This window comes from Schistocerca americana, chromosome X (genome assembly GCF_021461395.2).
Source record: "Schistocerca americana isolate TAMUIC-IGC-003095 chromosome X, iqSchAmer2.1, whole genome shotgun sequence".
In the NCBI taxonomy this organism is placed as follows: domain Eukaryota; kingdom Metazoa; phylum Arthropoda; class Insecta; order Orthoptera; family Acrididae; genus Schistocerca; species Schistocerca americana.
In genome coordinates, this window is record NC_060130.1 from 901,517,870 (window position 1) to 901,544,498 (window position 26,629).

Here is a 26,629-nt window from a genome sequence, read left to right on the forward strand (position 1 = left end):
TAATGTAATGATGCTGATACTGTATACCTTGTAATTGTTGTACTATAATGAACTGCCTTCAGCAAGAGGAGCAAACCTGAATAAAAGTGTGATATACAAAAAAGTTCTCTACTAAGTATGGTAGAATAACTGCTTATTTAGCTAAAGTCATTCTCGACCATAGTTTGAAATTTGCAGCGCGTCACACAACTATGAGAAAGACACCACACTGTTGGTGACAAGAAACACAGTAACACTGCAGCTTCAGTGGAAAGTATCGGCAGGTACAAGAAATAACATGGGCTGGCCTACTGTCCATACAGTTACTGACGGAGAATAAGTAAATCACTGTCATCGAGGGATAGTCTATTGTGAAATGACAGACGCAGCATGTAATCATGATAGGTACTACGAACTTTTAGATACTGCATCCAACAAACAGGGACAGAACAGTACCAGTATTGTTGCAATATCCAAGAGGAAATTATGAGAGTCAAATGAACATTCCTCTAAACCACTTATGTCCACATGTGAACCATTTCGCTATGAAGACCAACAAAATTTGTGCATTAAAATTTTGTATTAATTAACTAAACTAAATTTTAGCAAACAACAGCTCCAACTAAGTGCGAAGGGCACAAAGGATGTTTTTTGTGTAACAAACCCATTAATTTTACTGTTTCAAAATGATTTCCATTGCCATCATAGCATCTCTTATCCTCTGATAACAGTCCAACAATCAATTTTTTCCCAAGTTACTTTTCACAGATAGGCACATTCATCATTCCCTGTAGACCTTTCAGTATGTGATTCACTTGTGAAAGCAGAAAAGTTATGACTGCAGAGCACGATTTTAACGGAGGGTAATGACCAGTATGCTGTGTATTCTTGTCCACAGCACCGGAGTATTTTTGTGATGTAAGAAACGAATGTGGTGGCTTGAAGTTAGATGATTGGTTTTACACACTTTTCTGAGTCTCGGCACATATTGTGCAACATCCACTAATTCTGGGAGTCTAATACTACAAGTTTCAACAGATCACTACAGTGAGAGATAAAGAATCACTTACTTTTTTACCGTATCATTAATCCTTTGGCTGTGGTATGCGAGATATGTTGGTTACACATTGGGTGCTGCACTGTCACAGTGCTAGCTGTGCCCCTGGAGCACAATAGTGTACTTTGAACTGATATATACATACATTATTTACTACCAATTTGTTTTTTAAGCACAGAAAGATTCTCATTTCTTCTTTATTACACATTATTGTTTTAATTTCTAGTTTCAAACAGAAAGGGTATAGAGAATTTAATGATAGGGGGGAGGGAAAGGGGGAGGGAGGGAGGGGGGGGAGACGGGAGGGAGGGAGGGGGGGGGAGAGGGGAGGGAGGGAGGGGGGGGGGGAGAGAGAGAGAGAGAGAGAGAGAGAGAGTAACAGTTATCAAAAAGCCAAACCAGAGGCTCCCAGCCAGTTATCCACAAAATGTTTCTCATTTTGGTTACTACTGTTGTTCATGCTAATGATTTGAAGTGATTGTAGCAAAACACTCCATTCACTCTAGACATCAAACAGGTTGTGTATGTTGATGAAATAATTTCAGCTGTCTTCCCTGTATCAAGACACAGTGACTGAAATGGATTTCTTAATAGATGAAGCCTGCTTATACAGACTCCATTAGACAAAAAAAAAGTGGTATGGCGAGTACAAATCAAATGTGGTGCTAAGTTCCATTCTTCATATAAAACCAGCAGCACCTTTCACTACATCTCTAGCTGCAGCTGCAGCTTACAAAGCACATTTGGGAGTCACCTAGTTGGTGCTACCGGTTTCAGCTTCTAGTTTGCAGCTAGTTGCTATGGAATGTCCAGCTCCTTTCTGTATTGTTCTCCATTATGAAGATACCAAAGGAGTCTGATTCTGTTGAAGCCTGTCACTTCTAACACCACAGTTATGCAACGTAGAGCACTGATTGAGATATTCATGTGAAACCTTTTCATTAGAATGAGTCCCACCATTCAGGAATGACACATCAGTGTCCAGAATGAAATTTTCACTCTGCAGGGGGGTATGCGCTGATATGAAACTTCCTGGCAGATTAAACCTGTTTGCTGAAACAAAACTCAAACTCAGGACCTTTGCCTTTAATGGGCAAGTGCTCTACCAAGTGAGGTTCTGTGACGTTTGGAAGGTAGGATATGAGGTACTGGTGGAACTAAAACTGTGTGGGTGGGTTGTGAGTCATGTTTGGACAGCTCAGTCGGTAGAACACTTGTCCATGAAAGGTAAAGGACCTCAGTTAACGTCTCGGTCTGGCACACAGTTTTAATCTGCCAGGAAGTTATATTATCAGTGTATTTAGTCAATCTGTACCCTACCATTTGCAGTGAACTACATGTTGCCTGTCCCACAGGCTTGACTTGGAGATGATATGATCAATGCTGACATCGCATTTCATTTCATAATGCGAAGTTCCTCTTAGTTTCATACAGTGCAGTTACACTTTGCCCTATTAAAACCCTTAAACATGAAACAAGCCAACAACAGTTTTCAGGAGTCTGATTTGAACTGGAAAGCTTAGTTTGGATCACTATACATCTGTGTCTGAATTGAATTACACAATGTGGAAACGGGAATGTAAGCTTCACATTCATTTCAATATAATGTTTTTGCCTAAGTTTTTCTTGTCCTTATGTTGCTCTAAATCAAAAATCTGAAGATGAAGCTGCATATTAGATTCCATAGCAAGTCAAATATACTTACATTGAGGAACTTTGTGAGTAAATCAGTGGCATCTGCATCTAAACGAGGAGCCCAAGAATTCAGTGGTGTAGGAGGATTGTAAGGATGTGCATATGATGCAGCAGCACCACCCCAGGCATCCTCTGGGGGTGAACCCAGCACCCGAAAAATAAGTCTTAGCTCCTCATCAACTGTAGATCCTGGAAAAAGTGGTCTGCCACTTGCCATCTCATAAAAGATGCACCCAACACCCCTGAAATAATGATACAGAACTGTATGTACTAACTATTATGTCAAATTATGATACTGTCTTATGTGAAGTAATCCAGCATAAAACAAAGTAAAATCTAATCAGAACATATCCACCGTCATGCACAATATAGACTACACATGTTAAATGGATCAAATAATACTATGGTGCATAAATGAGATCTTACCTCCACCTGAAGGGTGATCTACATACATACAGTTATTCACACAAAATACATATACGTTTAAATACAGATTACATCTCTTGCAAAAATGGGTTATGGCCAAAATTAGGCAGCAACAAAATTGATTGTAACTTTGATTAATACATGAAAAAGTTTTTCTTACAACATTTAAGAGCTGCAACACATTTCTCACAAAACAATGTGTTATTTATCACAAAGAGAAAGCTTGAAAGATAAAATCAAAATCTGCATTGACATTGCATGTGTAGTATCAAACTGGAACCACCATTTTGAACATTTGGAACATTTTCTTAAAGCTGAATACAAATTCAGTGTCTTTAACTTTATTATAAAATTTTATATATTCCATGTCATTTCAAGTAGGACCACATATTATGTTTACATAAAAACTGCCCTCTAGTATTATACCAACAATTCCTTGGGAAGTGCAAAGTATAAAGCACAGAACAGGGACAACATGAAAATTGACTACATTCTAGTGCCCTTGACTGTAAGCATCCCCAAACCTCAATAAAGAACACATTAGGCTGTACCACACCGCTTGACAATTATGCAACTACACAGCACAACAATTTTTCATTTATCCACAATGCAATCTTGTGTAGATCCTTTTCAGTAAATTCAGGTGCAAGTTCAAAGCAGCCAAGTGGCAAACAAAATGACTGCACAATATCCATCCATGGCTGCCAGTGTTCGCTGTCCCATCAATCTGTACAGCACATCCCTCAGTTTTCTCACTAATAGTCCTGATGAAAGACGATTTCTTTCTTTGGTAACCCAGGCTGCTTCTCTTATATTTTTCATCATCATGTTGATTCAAAAGACTTTTGCAGTATTCCCCAGTATTTTACCACTTATAAGGGCTTTCATCCACTGCTTTGAATGCTGGTCACTTCTGGCATAGATTGGTGGAACTGTGTCTCATTCACAGTAACAACAAACACCCACTCAAAATCAGGTTGATTTTCCTCCAAACTGACCAAACATCACTCAGAAAGTCATTTGCCTATTAGCTTTCGGTCAGCATTTAACAACTGCAAAGCCCATCTTCAACATAGTTTTTTTCATGGTTAATTCCTTGCATGAAATATACAGCAACCTCTCTTCTGATATTCTTATGGTATTAGCTGTTTCAAACTCCTTTAATCAATGATTGTTTGTTTAATGCGCGTGTTCAAATGCGTGTGAAATCCTATGGGACTTAACTGCTAAGGTCATCAGTCCCTAAGCTTGTACACTGCTTAACCTAAATTATCCTAAGCACAAACACACACACCCATGTCCGAAGGAGGATTCGAACCTCCGCCGGGGCCAGCCGCACAGTCCATGACTGCAGTGCCTAAGACCGCTCGGCTAATCGCGTGCGGCGACGTTTGTTTAATACCATAATGTATATTGTGCACTTTCTCAAAATTTTCACCTATGTTTGCAGTTTTGGAACATTCTTCACACTGATCCTGTTCAAGGGAACAAGAGCCAAGTATAAATTCAGCTGTTATTTCTTAACCATTCAAAATCAAGGACCACATTTCACATAAACTTTCCCCAATTGTGAAATAACTGAATTGACGTTACAGAATTTTATGACTACATCATATTGCAGCTCATTCGTTTGAATGAACCATGAAAGCTACTCAAAAAAGCAATATAAACCTAATTGCATTACAGATGAAGTAGCCTCTCTGCTGTTTTACTGCACAGAACATACCAACATAACAAAAACAAAATTTAACCAGATATCAAAATCATCTCTGTGACAGGCTGACAAATTTTCTCCTCGCACTTGTAGCGACACAGTATACTGATAGGATGAAGATCTGAGATAATGCATTCACTCACAGAACAAACTTCTTCTTCTTCTTCTTCTTTCACTTGCGCCTTTGTCCTACAGTTCTCACAGGGTCGGTGTAGTTATAATCGGATTTGGATTTGGTTACTTTGAAGGGGTGGCTGGATGCCCTTCCTGCTACCACCCTGTACCCTCTGGGACGGAATCAGTGCACCCCAGCTGTTTGCGTCTAGTGTAAATCATGAAATAGTGAGAACCAGTTGCAAATGTCTACGAGGCATGTAAGTTTGAGGTGGTACATGGGGACCAGCCCTGTAATCACCTAGTGGGATGTGGAAAACCTCCTAAAAACCACATTCAGGCTGGCCGGCACACCGGCCCTCGAAGTTAATCTGCCGGGCAGGTTCGATCCGGGGACAGCCGTGCCCACCCGAGTCCAGGAAGCAGTGCATTAGTGCTCTCAGCTAACTTGGGGGGGGGGGGGGGGGGGGGGGGGGGTTCACTCACAGAACAAACAATGGCTGCATTTAATTTTAGAAGCACTCTGGAAAATTTTAAACAAAGACCTGTTTAAAAAGTTCACGAGGTAACACAATGAACATTGATGAGGAGCCATGAAGAGATTTTTTTAAAGCATTGTGGAGACGCAGCCAACTATTAAAACAACTGGCTTCAGTGTTTTTCTTGGCCTTCTGTTCATTTTTCAGGCTGATATCATCTGTAGTTGAGATATAGGAGATGCCCACTGATCCCCTGCAGCAGTCTAATGACAAATGTCTTTTAAGATTATTTGGTATTTAGATGGTACTGCACAGCCTCCTCTTTTGTATGGTTACATGTGAAGTGCTAACTCTGTAACTATTTGATATTTAACAATGTAAACTCCAGGATGGAACAATGACAATATTATGAAAAGGCTAGATTGCTACTCACCATATAATGGAGATGCTGAATCACTTTTGTTGCACCTGTCAGTGACTCAACACCTCCACTGTATGATAAGTAACAATCTAGCCTTTTCATAATATTCTCACTATTTGATATTTAGTTTTTAGGCTTTTTAAGAAAGTAGTATAAGATGGACTTTTAACTGAGGTACTGAAAAACATACTAAGGCTTTGAAATGTATTTTTATCATAATATTTTGTGTATTCCATGGATATTGAAAATATCAAATGTCGAGGTCCTTCATTGGATGAAAATGCAAAAAAGAACAGCTATGTATTATAAAACAAAGAAAGATACAATACTTTGGACAAATGAGGGATATGGGACATCAGTTAATACAACTTATCATTGCAGGAAAATTACATGGCAAAATGTTAAATGAAAAATTGAGAAACCTGTAGCTGAAAGACAAAAGAACACGGCACAGTTGGAGATCAGAAGCAGTTTTCCATGAACGACTGTCAAGATCAGAGCTCGCTACCTGAACAGCTACCCTTTGCTAGGAGTTTGCTTTTTAAGAAGACCACACTTTTAAAATTATTTAAAGGACTCAAAATATGGAACAATTTTAAACCATTAGAGATGCACAACCTGCATCTGTAATTAAAATATATGCTTTGTATTGATACTGTGACTAGTTGCTTCATAACTGTTTAACAAAAAAATTTTGCAATTAGCCAGATTTTGACTCACAGTAGGTTCATCCTCAAGTTGTAGGTATTCACAGGCATTTTATACTTTGTACCAGGTCTAGTTACTTGCTGAGACTGCAGCACTAGTGAAAATAGTTGGAATTATATATATTCAGCAATCTTATGCAGATAAATAAACAACTGTGTAATTTTGTTACTTACAAGTTACGTAATTCCTAAAGTTGTAACTAATGGCATTTCACAGCAATTTATTACAGGCCAGCATGAAAACACAGCACTCAGATACACTTGGTTTAACAACTCCGATACAAACATTCGACCAAGTACTGAGAATGACAAATTATGAGATATGATAATTTGCTACATCAAATTCTTGGAGATGTAGCAACACGTTGTCAAAAGATATTATGAATAGCTATGCCAATATCATCTCATGTGTGCAAACATGAAGATATATAAGCTGTTATAATCTTTAAATGGGGGCACCAAATGCATTTATACAGTTCATTGAAGAACTGTGTGTTTGTGAAAGAGCAAGACAGACAAATGATTGCTCAGACACCTGTGAAGAGACTTGCCTGAAATGGACTAGAACTTGCTGCCCATGATTGCACAGTTATAACTCACACATTTTATCTGTTTATTCTAAATATAATAATAATAGTTGAATGAACTTTATATATTCTCTAGACATGTACATTTAAGGTCATATCATCACATATCTTCACCTTTGAATACATGAGAGGTAAATAATATCTTTCAACAATGGACTTCTATACATCAAACTATTTGATTTACCAAGTTTTTGTATCTCATAACTTGTTATTCTTAGCACTCAATCAGATGTTTCTACCCAACTTGTTAAAAGTGTATAAAGTGCTGCATTTTCTGCACTGGCATGTGATGGATCGATGTGAAGTGCCATACACACAATTTCAGGAATTACATAACATGTTGTTGTTGTCGTCATCGTCATCATCTTCTTCTTCTTTTTCAGTCAGGAGACTGATTTGAGACAGCTAGTCATGCTACTCTATCCTGTGCAAACCTCTTCATCTCCAAGTTACTACTGCAACCTACATCCTTTGGATCTGCTTACTGCATTCATCTGTCGGTCTCCCTCTACGATTTTTGAACCTCACCCTTCCCTCTAGTACTAAATTGGCTATCCTTTATCTCTCAGAATGTGTACTACCAACTGATCCCTTCTTCTCTCTTCTTGTCTAAACTGTTTATTGTTCATGTTTCACTTCCATACATGACTACACTCCATACAAATACTTGCAGGAAAGACTTCCTGACACTTAAATCTAAACTCAATGTTAACAAATTTGTCTTCTTCAGACACTTTTTTTTGCCCTTGCCAGTCTACATTTTATATCCTCACCATTTCGACCATTATCAGTTATTTTGCTGTCCAAATAACAAAACTCATCTACTACTTTAAGTGTCTCATTTCCTAATCTAATTCCCTGAGAATTACATCATGTAAGTAGCTATTTTCAGCAGCACAAAGATTCTAGCAATTAGCTGCATCTTGCATTAAGTATGTAATGTCCAAGAATACCCACGAACTGCTGATGAGTCTGCTGTGGCTCGACAGCTAGCCAATGAAAGTGTAAAATTTTTAAAAAATCATAAGTTGACGAGTAGCCATATCAATAAAAAAAGATATGACAATTTTAAATGAAATTTTTGCTTATGTACGATTTTAAACATCCTATTTGTGGCTTTGTAACATACCAATGGAAACTGTGCTTACAGGCAGTGACACTTAGCAACCAAGCCCCCTCAGTTGTTTGTACGGCAGCTGTCAGCACAGTGTGCTCACAGTGGCCCTAAATCATGGACTATGAGTCGTCTTCACAGTTTCACTATGTTTTTATATTATGCAATGATGCTAATCATGGCTATACATTTTATTTGCTTATTTTCCTAAGTTTAAGGAGACAGGTATGTTATTTGTTACATGCGTCTCAGATCATGTGAATCAACACTACTACTTGCATTGCTGTAACTTATTACAATGCTCATCCTCATAGATATGCACATTCTTATTTAGATCATACTGATGATGATCATAACAATCGAAACCAGTTACTGAAGTGAATAAAACAAATTTGCGATAATGTTTTTGGGTTTCAACGTACAAATTACTGGGAAGCTGTGGAAAGTACTTTGCCATTGAGCATCACACAGTATTCAGTGACAGTCATGGAACTGAAATAATGGGAGCATTCACATATGATTGCTGTTTTTATAGTTCCAAAGTGGATTTGAGGAGTTTCAAAACCAAACAGTTCTGCAGCTATCTTACAATGTATCTAATCCCCTCTCCTTCTTCCCAGCCATGTGAATCTTTTCCTCTCTAACCAAAAATACAAAAAAAAAAGTCGTGTGTTGACATCACACTGGGCCTCCAAAATGGTCTGTGTCTACCCATAAGTGTTTGTGAACAACCTTCCCAACAAGCCTTTAGCAATGTTTATGATAACACGCAACTATTCACAAAATTTGAAGAGTAGGCTGGAAGATGTTAAAGTGAATTTTCATTAATCTAACCATTTCATCACTTCATGAAACTTTCAAAGCAACTTACATGAAAATATTTAGTTGTTGAACTTCAAACAAGTTAAATCAGGAGTAACGATGAAATGGGATCTTGACATTTCATTGAAGTCAGACACATCAGATAAGAGGAAATGTTTTGGATAGTGGCCAAGTGAATCTGGTTTAGTAAAATGTTTTCAGGATATAACTGGAACATTGCGCAATATTTCAAATAAAAGCTTTACACAACACGCAGGGCATGTTTTCTAACAAACAACCAATAAAAATTAGAAAGGTGAAGCAACTGATATTCAGCACAATGCACCAGGTCATCTTTTCAGTTGTTGCAATAGTTTGTGATGTAGTAGATTATTCGTTATCGTTCGTTGCAGTGAATAACACAATCCTAGTGTCTTGTCCTGTAGCCAGGTGTGAGGCCTTCCTTCCCCCCCCCCCCTCCCCCCCCCCCTCTCAAGCATACGTGCAGCAAACACTCTGCGTTTGATCAATGAACCAGCCTGGCATATGATCGAAACACATATTCACACTCCCTATGAAGCTGAAGAAAATAGTGTTAATTTTTCTCCGATTTATTTCTTGCTTCATATACAGTCTTGTCTTGTGTCACTACTACAACTGTGCAGTTAAAATCTCAGACCATTATGTACAATACTTTCGGAGATATAAATTTTACCTAAAAACCATAATAACTTTTCTTGTACTACAAACATCTGAAACTAGAATTATATTATCACTTCACAGAAATTGCTTATGTAGACTCTTCTTTCTTTTTGGTTACAATGGTTTGCTAAAATTAATATTATCAACATTCTCATTTAATTATGTTTTGCTGTGTAAGTAGTTTAGAAAGAATGAGAAAGTGTATGGAGGATGTAAATAATTTGTGTATGTTTTACTTTACTGAAACACGCCCATACCTGCCAACTTTTCAGAAGAGCTACCAGTGAAACTCACGCACGACAAAAAGACATAACGATTTTCGACATACCCCCAGCTTGACAAAAATAATAATACATCTGGGCTACAAAACACAATAATGAATTAAACTTCCTGGCAGATTAAAACTGTGTGCCAGACCGAGACTTGAACTCGGGACCTTTGCCTTTCGTGGGCAAGTCCTCTACCATCTGAGCTACCCAAGCACGACTCACGACCCGTCCTCACAGCTTCAATTCTGCCAGTACCTCGTCTCCTACCTTCCAAACTTCACAGAAGTTCTGTTACTCTGCTGCAGAGTGAAAATCTCATTCTGGACAATAATTCATGCTCTAAAGAGGATACTTCAATGAAACCACATCTATTTGCATCATACGCCAATGATCTGTAGATGAACATAACAATCAAGAAGAAATCCATGTTAAAAAGCAGCAGGTGTGGCGATATTGGTTAGGAGCATACATACCAAGACTTCCTTGATAAATTAAGCAGATATACGAGAACTGAAAAAGGCTTTACACGATAAAAATTGTTTGATGTAACACAAGCAAGAAATAATGAAATACACACTGCAAATCACACACTAGTTCATCATAGTTGTGGGTGTTTTAGTTTCCTCCAAAAAGTATTGCGAAAATGTTTTGTCATAACAGGGACCAGAACTCCAGGTCTTCAAAACAGAAATAGATTCCAGAGATTCACTGGACATGGTTTATCTGATCTCTGTTCTATTTTTCTTCATAAGGCTGAAAACACATTCACATTCTGCATTGATATTGGGTATGGTGAGAAAAAGAGCATTACTTTAGAAATTCAGTTATACTTAAGACGTCCATCGCCTCCACAAATTCTTGATATTTGTGCCCAGCTGGAATCAATTGCAGCATCTTGATTTGCTGCCAAAGTGTAATCTACCGGAAGAACTTTGAACTGTCTCTGTAGCTCATTCACCACCTCATCTGTAGTTTCATCCCCTTCCTTGCATAACATGATAGGAAACTTTTCCAAGAAAAAACAAATGGAAAAAAACTGTGCATCTTCAATTTTGTCTAACCTAGCAACTTGGGCATGCTTTTAACATATCATCCTTGTATGGAAACTTGTTGATGATGTAGTCACCGGCAGTGCAAAAGTAGTTCCTCACTGATGGAAGGAAAAGGGAATTATCTGTATCCTGGAGATCATTCACTAGGCTCGAAGTCTGCATGCCAATAACTAACTCTTCATCACTTCTTTGATTCTGAATCAAGTTATACTCAACTTCAAGCACTGAGGAGCTTTTGACACTTTTTGGCTTAATAAACTTGGTGAACAACTGCTTTAGCAAATCCATTAGAAGTTCTAACACACACACACACACACACACACACACACACACACACACACACACAACTTGCGAGGAAGAATTGTGAAGGACAACATTCAGTTTGTCAAACACAGGAATAGTCATATGAAGGAAAGTGTAAAAGGCCTTATTGAAGTTTGACACAAACAATTTTTCCTCAGGTGTTTTAGCAGAAGTCTTACTTTTTAGGGTGGGTTTGTCACATTTGGAAAACTATGCTATTCTTTTAGGGTCATGTTTAGTAGCAGTATCAAAAATTCTCTTCTTCTGGTACTCCTTGGATCCACTTTGTTCAGCTCTAGGTATTCTGAAAGATGTCAAGCTTAAGGAAATGTTTTTGATACATAATATTACTTCATCCTTGAAGAAAGAAAGAAAGAAAGAAGTGGACCACACTGTTCCAGTAGTCTATCCAAACATCTGCCTAGAGATAACCACCTAGTACGTACATGCTTCAGAATTTTCTTTGCCTCTTTATTGTGCAAGTTCTGAAATTTCTGAAGGCATTCTTTTCTTTTGACACCCTTCTCCAAAAAATGAAATATCTCATCCACTTTGAGTGGTAATCCTCCAGCGCCTTTTTTTCTGCTGCTAGATTAACCAGGTAGCAAATGCAACCTATGATGCCAATACTGGTTGAACTTCCGTCAGAACTGCTGAAACCCAATTTTTGTGTCCTATCACAACAGGAGCATTGTCGGAGCAGAAAGCCACACAGTTTTCAATTGGTATGTTATGAGAATTCCACTGTGACAACACCAGGTTACCTATGTTTCGCCCTGTTGAGTCGCATCTAACGCTGGTATGGACAGCACACTTCTCACTACTTTTCCTGCGTAATATCATAGAATGTAACAATAGATACAACTTGGCATTCATGTCGTTGCTTCATCAGTTGTCAAAGAAAATGGTCCATTCTGATCATTTTATTTATAACGCATGTGATTTTTGTGTGACCACAGCTGTATTTCTTTGCAACTTCTGATGTGGGAACCATCTTCTTAAATAAAGCACCAGCAAGATCAGCCACAATTACGGGCACACTACATTCCACGAAAAACGAAGTAAACACACTCGGCCCTAATTAAGTCACTGTAAATGTTTCCAGACTTGGCAAAAAGGTGTTGATTTTCTTGTATCTTCCTTCAATTTAACATAACTTACGTGTTTATCACACTTCATATGATTACTTAAATTGTTTCTTCCACCATGTGCAATACTAATATCACACCCACATACTGTGCAAAAGTATGCACAGAAAATCAACAGAATATGATTCTTTAAATCTGGAAGTACTCTCTCTTATTGGATTTATTCATGAACCCTACAACAGGAATACTGCGTATGAAAATGTCTGAGAACAAATGCCTCGGTATGTACTGAAACATCAAAAGGAACCTGGATCACTGAACTTCACATAAAATTATAACATAAACACTCAAGTAATTAAAACTTCCGGGTCCAATAGTAGAAATACTTCTCCCTGACGTTTCGTTGCCAGCTGCGGGCAACATCATCTGAGGTGAGTCTACGACTCACGGCCGGCGTTTTCAGTAATTAAAACTTCCGGGCTAAGAGGCCGTGGTCCAATAGTAGAAATACTACTCCCTGACGTTTTGTTGCCAGCTGCGGGCAACGAAACGTCAGGGAGAAGTATTTCTACTATTGGACCACGGCCTCTTAGCCCGGATGTTTTAATTACTGAAGACGCCGGCCGTGAAAGCCTACACGCTATGAGTAAACACTCAAGGCAGTCAAACACTTCATCGAAACATGTCAAAGCACATAAAGGTCCTAAACCATTAAATGAACACATCGACAACCTTGTGAACAAAAACTATTAACAAGAAAACACACACACACACACACACACACACACACACACGGAACAAATGTAATTAGGCCACATATGGTCAAAGAATATGGGTTAAATCACAACAAGTGAATGGAACAGAACAAAGAATTTGTGGAGCAGAGCCTGTCAACAGGTAAGATTCAAATGAAAGAACTGTTATCCTGGCTTTAAATTCAATTCCAACGATGATATGAACATCACACGGTTAAAAGTACTAATCATATCAAAGAGTGAGTTATCGACTATTGTAGACTTCCCTTCGACCCACGCAAACAACTGATTGTTCAGAAGTGGGGTGATTATTGAATGTTAAATTACAAATTTTTTTTCTGCGAAGTCGTAAAAGACACTGTCCATCTGTAAAACTGTAAAATGCTGCAATTTCCATAAATTTTATGAATAAACCATAAAAATGGCAGGTTTGACAATGTAAAAGCACCTGTGGGAAAATCTTGTGCAACTGTGAGTCACGTGACATATGTCCAATGTGCATGATTTTGTATAAAAGAAGCCAGAATGAAAGTTAAAACTAAATGAACTAACATTTTATTCCTGGGAATAATTCTGACTTTGTTTTGTTTTTCTTTAAATAAATATCCAAATTTTGAAGCACTTAACTGTCTATGTCATTTTCACTTACTTTCAACATTTCACATACTCATCTGAACTGTTTTTCTTACAAGCCTGGATTCTAAGAAATTTGAAAGCACAGAAATGGTATATTTCAAAATTGTTTTCCTCTTGTTTTCAGTAGATGATGTGGCAAAAGAAATATTTAAAACTAGCAATGAATTTCAACAGTTTAACCATAAAATATTTTAACCACCTGTACCTAAATCTATTCTTCACGTAAGGATCTTAGTTTCACTACTGGTCAATAATTGTTCCTATTACAATTTCTCTGTATTAAACTACATTATGTATTAGCAGTTACAACAAAGATAACTACTGCAGACAACAATGGTTCCTATGTTGAAATCTGCTGACTGGATATGAATCATCAATAAAAACATTATTTACGGATGTGAGTTCCAGCATCAAGAGGACTACTTGTTTCTAGATAGTATTTTATTAGTCACCTGTTCCTTGTAACCAACACCACAGTCCCACCTTCTACGAAAATTTTTGGTGACGAATCATGACAGCCATTGGCAAGTTTTAACACTAACTTTAGGAATTACTTTTTACCTGTATTTTAATTTTAAAGTTCAGTTTTGTATGGGGTAGAGCTCGAGGTGCGTAATTTCAGAGCAATATTCACAAGGATTTGTATATACTTGGACAAACGTCACACTAACTTTTGAAACATGAAAAAACTCTACGGAAGCAAAATTTGATTAAGGTGAAAGGTGTCCAGGTGGCACATCCATTTTTTGATGAACATGAGCTCCAGCCAAAAAAGCTATGTGACAGACGAGTTTATACGTAAGTGGTGGCTGAGTACAAACGAATGTTCACATTTACAGCTGCACAATTTTAAAAGGTTAAAGCCAAGGACTTTTGTTTGTGAAAATAAATCATAAAAATAACATCCTGCAACATTGTAACATACTTTAAGACAGGATTTGAAGTTAATACGGAATACTTGTAGGTATTTAGCATATATAGTTTCATGCAAGATTTTCTTTTTCACTGAATTAAATGTCCATCACAAAATCTATCATTCCAGAAAAGGACGACAATAATTATGTAAAACTCTGGGTATGCTTCACAAGTCAAAACAGTCTGGTTGGGTGATTCCAATTACTGTAAGAAAAGCATCACCAACATCTCTTACAGTCAAAAGGTGCTTAAGGACTTTTCAAAAAATACAACATAGATTTCAAGTTCAACAACAAGTAGTCTGAAAATACTTGCTTTATGTGTGAAGGCTTGTTTCTGATCAACATAACAATATGTCTATAGGGGTCCATTAACTAAAAGCACACTTCTCATGATAAAAAAACTAATTATAATGGGTAATGAACGATACATGAGCCATATGAAGGAGCACAGTGATTTACGGTGAATGTTACTGATTTTAGGCTTTTGAACATAATGTCAAAACTTTCTGTTAGTTCAAAGTCAAATAGCCATTTATTACAATCTAATCTAATCTAGAAACCAACTCACTGAAATTCTTTAAAGTTTATCTTCCTTTTCAGATTTATTTTGTTTTCTGTTTTCCCAATTTGTAAAAAAAAAAAGGACTTCCAAATGAGACGATATTTCTATTTCACTTAGCTCTTCTCACATCATGTAACTCTTTACATAACATAGCCTTCCACTGTAACTCGCATGCACACACTCATATATTAATTGTTTGAAGTTACATTACATTCAGTAAATTATCTGAAGTAGCCATTTTTGTTCACATGCATTAAACTGTCACCTGTAAGTAGGAATTCCCAACAACAAAGCCAGGTATATAATTTGCCCTTAATGTTTCATGTAGCAGTGACTGGGGAGTAACAGATGGAAAGAGCCCCAAGTGCTCATTAAAGCTGATAAGTTGTGTCACATATAACAAAAACTGCAAGGGAAACCGAGATTATGGGGTAGGATAGGAATAGAAAAAAAGGTTGATAAGACAGGTAGACAAAAACACCATAAAGAAATGATCACACAAACAAAGACACACAGTGCAATTGGAAAAGCTAGTGCCGAACCACCATCTTTAAACGTTCCCATGTTACTTCCTGCAAATTTCATGTGCGCTTCAGATATAAATATGTACAATTTGATGGCTCCCAAGCTGGCCACACATGCAATGTCAGTGAAGTGAATACAATGGCAGGACATTTCAGGAAGCTCTACAAAGACTTTATATCCCAGATTCAGCCAGCTGAACACATATCAGTTTGACACAATCCATTTCACCATGGACTACTTGAAGTATATTAGCAAGAGTGTAACATCATCAGAGTCAAAAGCCTGCCACAGTACCTTTCTTTACCTCACAGGCACAATCGACTGTGTCTTCTGTGACCACAGAAATGCCACTCTGGACACAGGGTGAATAGAAGCTAGTGGTGTAGTCTTAAGAGCCACATTCTCAACTGAAAAATGTAGACAAGTTGGTCAGGATACAATTAAAAAAGAAAAAAAAAAATCAGTTCACTATGCGGTGGTCCTTAAGCAACTTCGATGGCAGCCATGAAAAACACATGCAATAGTCATCAAGCTACATGTTTTCAAATTATGACTTGTTAATATATAAAAAAGTAATCACACAAAATAAAACAGCAGTGCCAAAATCTGTTATTTTCTCAAAACAAGCTACACAAGTTGCCTGAAAACATGAAAAAGGTTTGAAGAATATGCTGACATGGTGGACAACCTCATGCAATAAGCTCCAACTGAACATTGTTTTAAGTACCTACATGGTGCATTGCTGAATACAATGCCTAAGATCTGTGCATGTCATGAGTGTAATATAAAATAACTATGCATCTCAAAATGAGGGATTAAATCACAAAACAGTGAATATGTATTACTTTTCAACAACACATGTCCTGGGAAAAACACACGTCTAAATGAACTTTGTGAAGATAGAATTATTAACTCCATTAGATCACAAGAGAAGCAAACATTATACTGAAATAAGACAAAACTGATCATATTTTAGTACATGTGTTCAGCTGTAACAGTTCAAACTGGAAAACTAACATGAAAGATAAAATAATGAAGGGCTCATGAGTCTGTGGCTAAGGTGGAAAGCTGCAATTTCTCTAACAAAGTACGACGAGGAAATCATTCTTCCCAACAGACATTCAACGTTCCTGTATCAATCTCCACATAAAGAGTTCTGTGGAACAAATAAATATAGAATAGCAGGCATAGCAGGAAATAAGCTCATGAGCTTATTTACAGAAACCATGAAAGACACAGACCACAATGAACCAACCAGGATTAGGATCTGAATTCAAATTCTTGCAGCAGTGAGATTTTCCATTACATTATTTCACTTGGTGCATAAGAGAAACCTCCAAGGTCAGAACTATCAACAGCATACAACAAAAGCTGGAGTTATCTATGTAGAGGGTTATGTTGAAATGAAATCTTTAAAGAGTAAAATTTGTGAAATTGTGGTGAGGTGAGGAGAGGAGTGATGGCAAGAGGGGATATACGGTAATTTTATGTATCTTTCCACTGTGGTCAGAAAAAAACATTGAGAGATTATCAACATCTTGCTTTATTTTGTACCAGAAGGAAGGAAGATCATGGTCTAATGTCCCACTGATGGTGAGATCATTAAAGACAGGACATGGATGAGGGAAGGAAATTGGCCATGGCCTTTTTTTTAAAAGGAATCATTCTGATATTTATCCAAACTGATTTCATAAAAGCACTGAAAACTTAAATCTCGATGGGCATATGGGGGGCTGAGCCACAATTCTCACAAATGTGAGTCCATTAGCCTAGCCACTGTACTTACGTTGCTCTGTGATGAATTACTGCAAAGAGAGTGCTCAAGTTTTTAATAATGGATTTAGAATAATGCTTACACAGAAAGAGCACAGAAAAGTGAAAGTAAGACATTTACGATAACAACAAGAAATCAATAAGAACAAGAGTGAAGTAGCCCTCATCCTTCAATATCAGATGGACAGAATGGTGGGAGACAATACATTGATTCAAGCAGAATCATACTGCCAGTTATCAATGCTGTCTTACATGCCAGTTTCCATGTATAAATAATACATCTACATGCATAGGTATGTGGATGACAGTACTGATTTCCATGTATAAATAATACATCTACCTGCATAGGTATATGGATGACAGTATTCTTGGCAAAAACTTGGGTACAGGATATGAGGATACTGAATCCCATGCAAGCAAAGACACTCTATGTCACCTGGACAGTTATTTCATTGGTGAATCCTGATACCACTGGCACTGCTGCACCTTTGTATATCTGCCACATAGAGGTTCTTGTCATAGCTAAAAAATACTATTTGTATTTATACCAGAGCAGTGCCCACGTCGTGACAGATAGTTATGCCAAGAAGAGAATCAGAATAACCAATGCTAGTGAGGTACATGCAATACCTTTATGTATGCACAAAACAAGATAGCTGTGAATACTTACTGTAAATATGTGAGATTTAGAGGAACAATAAGGGAACCAATGATTCACAGGTAGAAGCAGTTCAGTTTAGGATGTGAGGATATTCACAATGAAGAGAAACAAGCAGATCTTAAAAAGTGAGTGAAGAATTTGTGGAGAGAGCTGCAGTGATGAATGGAGAGAAAAGGCATTTCACATTCCTGAGATGTATGTTTCAGTTTAGAAAATTCCATGAATAAATCAGCATGAAATTGTTATCGGTATAAATGGCACTAATCTGCTATAATGGTACACAAAGCTGGATTCGTACTACTGTAAGTGTCCCAGTAAGAGAGAAAAGAATGCAGAAAAGTAATGGAAGGTACATATTTGGATATACAACAAAGAGTTGGGTATTTATTATGATTTTTGTGAAGCATCACATCAAAATTTATTTACTGAATCACAATTATAATTCACCAACTTTAGGATACTTCCAAATATCTTTGATAATGAGTGTTTCATAAGGAGTTTGTCCACGATAGGTACTGTTATGAATGGCGCTGACATTACAGCCACACAAAGAATTTTTAGTGTAATAGAACAGATCTCTGGTTATAATGTATTTTAACAAGGATGTATCAGACGTTGTCCAGGAGCCAATAAGCTACTGTGGATACATTGTCATAATCATGGACTGATCAGTACTAAATTGCAAATCTACACCAAATTATGTACCAGTATTTCAGCACAATTTTCACACACAGATACGAAAGCACCTACAATGCACCTTTGAACACATTCACAATAGTGCACACAGATGGGCTACAAGAAAGGCACAACAAACATGTTGCTCAAAAAGATCTGTGCAACTAATCTTCAGGTTTTTAAAAGTGTTTCAGATACAAATTACACAGGTTTCAACAAGGAAACATTTACTGCTCTGTTTTCCAGAGATCCTATGGAAATAATGTTATTTTATACCAATTTGAAAATAAAAAACATTACAGTCAGTCAGTGAAGAATCTTCTACACGTTCGCAACAAAGCTGTCAATAAATTGAAACTTTTTCCTTACTCATAACGATTTTATACTAATTTCACCATTTTCTTCACATTCTCTTCACACTCATTGTCAAGTACACCCAAGTACAACTGAATCAGACATGAATACTGTGTTGAAGGGAGTGCTCCTGTTCCCACAGTTAATGGAATAAATCACTCCAGCATATGACTGAGATGTAATCACACTTCATACTGATTGTCAGTAACACAAAGCAGTGACAAGGACAAAATCTCAATGTCGTGTCATTGAGAACAGATGCATAGGACATGCCCTTACTGAAGTTGCGCACACACTGGCCTTATGAGATGCCGTTGTCAAGGTTATGAAAAAGAGAAAGAGAGAGAGAACACTATTCACTGATGCTCAAAGCACTAAAAAACGTCACCTGGCCTGAAAAGAACCAGTATGTAAACTAACATTTATAAAAACTGCAACACTAAGGATGCTATGTGTGACTTAGAACATTATACCATAAATTATATGTTTATTAGAATCAACAGACTGTACATGTTCTCCAACTCTGTGAGTTTAGTGTTATGCTACAATTAGCAGCTTTAAACAACATGGCATGGAAACAAAGAGGGACTAGGTATGTTTCTGGGGAATCTCCCTTCACACAAATTGGATGTGACTCCACAAAGGATCAAGATTGATTGCTGGAGGAGGTGACAATCTAACTTTGAGGCAACTGTCCTGCTGAAATATGGTATGTGGATTGGTTTGAAGGTGAGGCAATATCTCAGTCTTCAAAAGTCTGCCTGATGTAGTGATTCCTCTTTGGATTGCTCTCAATATCTAGACGTCAAGATCACATGTATCAAACAAACACCAAACTACTCCACTTGACGTTTTCCACTATGCTATTCAAAGCCTGATATAAATGTGGCCATCACTGTAGAACAGCATGACATGAGACACATTTGAAAACAATATAGTTTGATCCTCAGTATTTATTGAGGGTATTTACATGCTCACTGTAGTCAGTTGGATTTGTAGCTTCCGGATAACACCAGCATGCCACCAGTGCAGCCCGCCTAAGAGTATACATATCTAAGGAGTGAGCATTGCCTACTGCACATGTTCTCTACGTCAAACCAGGCTAGTCAAGTGACTTTGGGACAACACTCTTTGTCTACAACTTGCAATAATAGCAAAACTTGAATATTACAGTTATTCGCCTTGTTTTACTTGTTTGTCCAGGTTTAAGTTTTAGTAACAGCTATGGTGCAGTATTGTCATTGCTATGGATGTAAAAAGAAGTGTGTGAAAGGAAGATGAGTTACTTTTCACATGTATATACTATTACAACAGAAGTATAACTATAAATGTCGTATTGATATGAGAGACTTTATATATTGGAAAAATATTGAGACATGGTACTATAAAATCTTGCACTGCAGAGATAATTTCAGCAATTTTGTGGCCATATGTTTATGAGACAGTGCTATATTAATATACAGATAAAATTTATACACGACAGTCTGATTAACTGCCTCTAATTTATAAAGGTTATCAAACCCTTGTGTGTTTCCAAGTATTTCTGCATGAGACAGTTTCCTGAACAGTGTCATTGGAACATAATTAATTTAGAACAGATTTCACAATATGAAACGGTGGAGGGGGGGGACGACAGGCACGCGCAGGCACGCGCGCGCGCGCACACACACACACACACACACACACACACACACACACACACAGACAGACCAATGCTCAAAATTTTGGACTAAAAAAGAAGTGTCAGCCAGCAGCATTTTTTATCATTTTCTATTGCACCAATTCATGTTGTGGAATCTGTTCTAATTAATATAATATATATTTAAAAAGAGCACATGGTTTTACTTTTCTGATGATATGGCGAAAAAATTTTATAGGTCACGGTTGGCCATAGCATGCCAAACTTCAGGCATGCAGCATATGCAGGCCAAGGCCCAGCCTGTCACTAGATTTTGTTCAGTCCTTCTTGGAAGTACCCAGAACTGCACGACATTTGATTTAGCATTGCAGTGTGGTTGGCACAACTTTGAGTTCTGAAGGATCGTGGCACCAGCGCTTTTTATCCTTTGCTATTTGTCCGTGGTATGAAGGATGTTCACAGGACCGATGGCTGTTCGCACAAATAGAGCCAGTTCAGCAATCTATCACCACAGTCCTTTAAAATGAACAGGAATGACAGAAGAGAGGGAAGAGAATTCTCAATTCACATAAGCAACATGTACTTCTTTTTTTGCTACAAAATGACATTATAGTACCATGTAGAAAGAATTTAAACCTTTAGATGAGAATGAAAGAGCAAAAAATTACAATGATCAACAGCCGGGATTCATTGTTCTGTACATCGAGAAGCAGTTTGTAGTAAATTTGCAGGCATGGAGCACTCGAAGAAATTAGTGGTACAAATAGTAAAATTCATGAAGTCGCATCCATTATTCCACTTTCAGTTGCAACAACATTCGATGGAAAAGAACTAAGAATATGGAGACTTCATAGATCACTGCAAAGTGAGTTGCTTAAGTCAAGTGGCATGCCTGGAATGATTTTTTAAAATTTAAATCTCACTTTTGTTGGATTTATGAAGGAAAAAGGAGAGCAGAAACGAAAATTAGAACATCCGGAATGGATTGCACACTTTATATTTTAAGTAGACTTGACTGCATGCTGCCCACAATAAGATATTGCAAGGTAATTTCTTTCTTATTTGATGGGGATGCAAAAATTGCACTGTAGAAAGGACACATTCTGACAAACACAATCCAGTTCTCTAAGCTCACTGGCATTACATAAAGCATGAGGTTTGAAGAATTCATTGTGGCCTTGCAAGGATTACAACGATAGTTTCATAAAGGTTTCGAGGACACTGTCAATCTTACATCTGTTTTCGAGCTGTTTTTGAGAGTGTTTGCTGTTTCTATTGAAAGTGCCCCTGTGCATATGCAAATGTAACTGACTCACTTGCAAAGTGATTCCAGCTTTAATTACAAGGCTTTTTACAGTAAAACTGTCCAGGATATCTACATTGCTTTTTTCAGGTAGGTTTTCTACGTCTTCATAATGAGGTTGCAAAAGTACTACAACATTTTGATTGACATATTTGGGCGAAAGATCTTTTTTCGATTATGAAACTGAATGAGTCACGATTATGTGGCAACTCGAGTGCGAAACCCAGTGGTATTGCCTGCACCTGTCGCTACACCGACAGTTTGTACCAGATAAAAATTATATTATGTCTTCAGTTCACCAAAAATAATTAATTAATACTGAAAGCTTGTTTTGCTTGTGATCTGTGTTATGAGAAATATGAACTCTTAAACCAAGTCATGCAGTGCGACTGTTCTGCCATTTAAATGCAGTGTGTTCGCTGTTTTCCCCTCCTCCCTCTCCTTGCACAGACAGCGTGGCATGGCAGTAGGGAATATGTGAAGCAAGGCTGAGCACTTTGGCACTCAGGCCTGAGCATGGCCTATGACCCGAAATCTTGATCACCTCTATTACAGATATTTTATTTGTCTATAAAAAGCAGAAGGGTAAATAAAGAAAAATTGAAAATAATAACGGACAAGCGGGTGGTGCATTCCCTTGGATGATACCGATCATAGACACAATTGGAACATAGAAATTCTGTACACGATGAGCATCACGTGAATGCAGGTTACGCACAGTTATAATTCTTTGTATGAATCTCACCCAGGAAAGAAACAATGTTAACATTGCTGAAGATTTCATGTGTTGGCAAAAATTTCATGGCAAGCCACGCATAATGGATTACTTTACCTAAAGCTGGCACTTGCAACTGATTATGAATTAAGATATACTACAGGAATTTCATCAAAAAGAATTTCAAATTTTCTAATTCATTTATTGTCCTTTGCTTGTTTTTCATTCATTTACCAGACATAAAATTAGCAGACGAATAAGAACAATGTTAATTCAACATATATTGGACAAAGTTCATGTAATAACCTTCTATGGACATGGGTAGATAAATGAAAAATGAACATGATAAATGGGTTTCTAACATGAAACACAAATGTGTCAAGCTGTAATGCTAATCACTGTGCCATTGCTTCATTTGGAGTCACTGAATGACACAAAATATCTTGAAAACTTTGACTGTAGTTTTCTCAGAAATGGCCGAGTGTCTACCGATAAGCTGACACATGTGATTGTTTATTTTGACCCCTCTTTCACTGAGCAAAGTTTCTGGGAAATTGTGTTATGGCACTTGTCTTGTTCTCATAAGACACCCTGCATATAGTGATGGCAGGGTATAAGTGTGCTGGTAGCTAATGAAGTCCCAGCAGGATTCACTGGTTACTATCTTTCTACTGGGGATGTTTATTACAGGAGGTGTGATAAGGACTGCTGGTAAATATTTGAAAGTGTACAGGCACATCATATTCCCCATTCATTAACCAATCGAATCGAGCTGGAAACCTGTAATGAAAGAAAAGCAATAATGAAACCAATGTTCGCATACTATGTAGGAATGGTTTCATGACCATTCCATTGACATGCAGTTTAGCTGTCTGACCTAGATCACAATCTCCACCCTATTTGTCATGTCTGGGATGCTGGGGGCATGAATGTGGCCTATTCCCTGAGCGAACTCCATTAGCTGCAAGTGACTGTTGATTGGTTATAGATTAGCATAGCTCTTTAACACTTCCTGTGTCTTATGGACTCAGTTGTGACAAAGCAAAAGCATTGTCCACTATTTGGGATGTTTCTTTAAGTTGTAAACATTTGGAGGAGTAAAAATGTTAAAGTTTACTGTGAAAAGAACATACATTGTCGAAGTGCAAAAGCAGTAGTATACTCTATACTTACCAGTATACATCTACATAAATACTTCAGATACCCCAGTACAGAGCTTGTTTACATTCCTCTGTACATGCCCTAATCTCTCTATCTTTTCCTCATGATCCCTACGAGAGGCACACACACCTCAAAAAAAGTTTGGAATATCACAGAGTTTAGTACAATAACTTCTTATAGTACACCCACTGATGCTTGTGCAATACCTTATTAACAAAATAAGCATAATTCCTTCTGAAAACAAGAACAATTTTGGTTAATTAGAAAAAATCATTACAGAACAAAGCCGGATCTCTCCTAAGTGTAAATCTTAAAAACAAAAACAGAGAACATTTTTCTCTCATCATGATCATCAGCCTTTAGTAGTGAGTATGTGTTCCCCACACATGGATGAGTCCTTCCACTCTGCGAGGCATTTTCTGGATAAGACCATAAAGTTTATTTTTGCGTATGTGGTCCCACTCCTCAATGACGGCTTCAGTGAGGTCCTGAAGACTGTCAGGTGGATTCGGACATTGTGCAATGGCCATCTTAAACAGGTCCCATGCATGCTCGATTGCATTCATGCCTGGGGACTGTGCTGGCCAATGCATTTGGTCGATGTTGCATCTTTGAAGATACTGAAAAACTGTTACGAGTATGGTGCGGTCTCACACATCGACTAGGACGAAGCTGATACTGACTTCGCACCTGTAGGACCTTACAATTGTTTGTAGGACCTCTTGGAGGTACCGGACCCAGTGAAATTGCCGTAGATGGAAATTAGAGGGGTCTGCCATCCCATCATTACTGCCGCCCAGAACATTACATTTCCACATGCAAACGTATGGACTTCCTGAACCTATTGGTGTTCCTGGTGTCATCTAGTGCATCTCCAAACCCTAAAATGTGTGGTGTCCAGTCATAAACCAATCCTGGTTTCATCAGCAAACAGGACAATACTCCATTCTGCAATGGTCCTATCTATATTGATGTGCAAGAGCCCACATTCTTCAATTGCGTCTGTTCCATTGGTTCAGTGCAAAATTTCTCACTGGTCTTCTTGAATGAAGAATATGCTGATGCCGTCTTCTATGCATTGCTCGGTTTAAGATACAAGTCCCTGTTGCTCAGGATAAGTAATTTTCAATATTTCTGGCAGATGATGATAGGTGCCTGCGAGCTGACAGTTGGAGGAAACCATTCTGCATTGATGTTACCATATGAGGACGACCATTGCAAGGCCTATTGTCCATATTTTCCATCTCTCTGTACTTTCTCCACACCTTAGACACACCACTTGACAGACATGTAACCTATCGGCAACATCTTGCTGTGTATGTCATACTGAAAGTAAAGCCACTATCCTGACTCTACCAAAGGGTAGTATGCCTCTATGTGTAAAATTCGTTTCATTCAATATATTTATATAAACATTTCATGGTATTTTTCACTGTCTTGTTAATGAGTAAAACACAGCAAAAAAGTGCGATTCCAATATGGGTGCAATGAGAGTGACAGATCTGAATGCAGGCCTTACACACCACACGGCCACAACCTGACTTAGCAAGGGCTTTCCTCTTCATGTGTATCTGCAGTTGATGAAATTCATTCACTGTCCAATTTGCTGGAAACTTGGTATGGAAACTTGGTATGGAAACTTGGCAGGCTTGATATGTAAAAGAAAATTTTCCCCTTTTTATATGTTCTGTCCCATCTGGTACAAAACAGATTGTCTGTCATCAAGTTTGATATTTATATTTTTTCAAAACCTGGAATGTAATGATCTACACTCTTTCACAAGAGTTACTTTCGAGTGACCCCACCCCCTCTTCTCACTAGTACGTTGTAGTTTATCAAAACTAGTGGATCAGTGGTCTCCCTCTACTTGTTTGATTACTTTTTTTTTCTTTTTAACACTATCCTTCTGTCTGGTTTTATGTGGACTGCCCTGATTTCCTCTCCTGAGTCTACTACTTCACCTCAGAGCAGCACTTACACCCAATGTGTCCAATGATTTGTTGGATATATTCCAATCTCTGTCTTCCCCAACAGGTTTTCCCTCCCTCTAGTACCATTTAAGTTATTTCTTGTTATCTTAACACATTTCTGTGTCCTATCATCCTATCTCTTTTTCTAGTTAGTGATTTCCACACATTCCTTTCTTAACCAATTCTACTCTTTATCACCCCACTGTAATATGAACCAGTATTTGCAAATCAAGGTGGCTTACAGTCAAAAGTACAATTTGATTGCGTGTAAAGCTATGACATAGTCAGCAAAAACTTTGTGTCATTGTCCTATTTTGTTCTCTTGTGATTTCCTTACAAATAGAGACAAATGAAAAATTTTTGTTATCTAACAGATCACTCAATAAAAAGAGCTTTCACAGTCCAACATAAGATTTGTTTCATTAACCTACTATTTCATAATGTAACTTTCAGCAAATGAATGTCACTGCAACAT

General features: G+C 37.7%; 1 protein-coding gene across 2 annotated transcripts in view; it reads right to left on the reverse strand.

The window, feature by feature from the left end:
• The window catches only part of LOC124555034 (cyclin-dependent kinase 17-like), a 204,598-nt gene that overhangs the window by 15,795 nt on the left and 162,174 nt on the right, over window positions 1-26,629 (reverse strand). For both annotated transcript variants that reach the window (XM_047128796.1, XM_047128797.1), the window contains one exon: window positions 2,742-2,973. In XM_047128796.1, coding sequence (XP_046984752.1) covers window positions 2,742-2,973 — 232 coding nt within the window. The remainder of the gene's footprint in view (window positions 1-2,741; window positions 2,974-26,629) is intronic.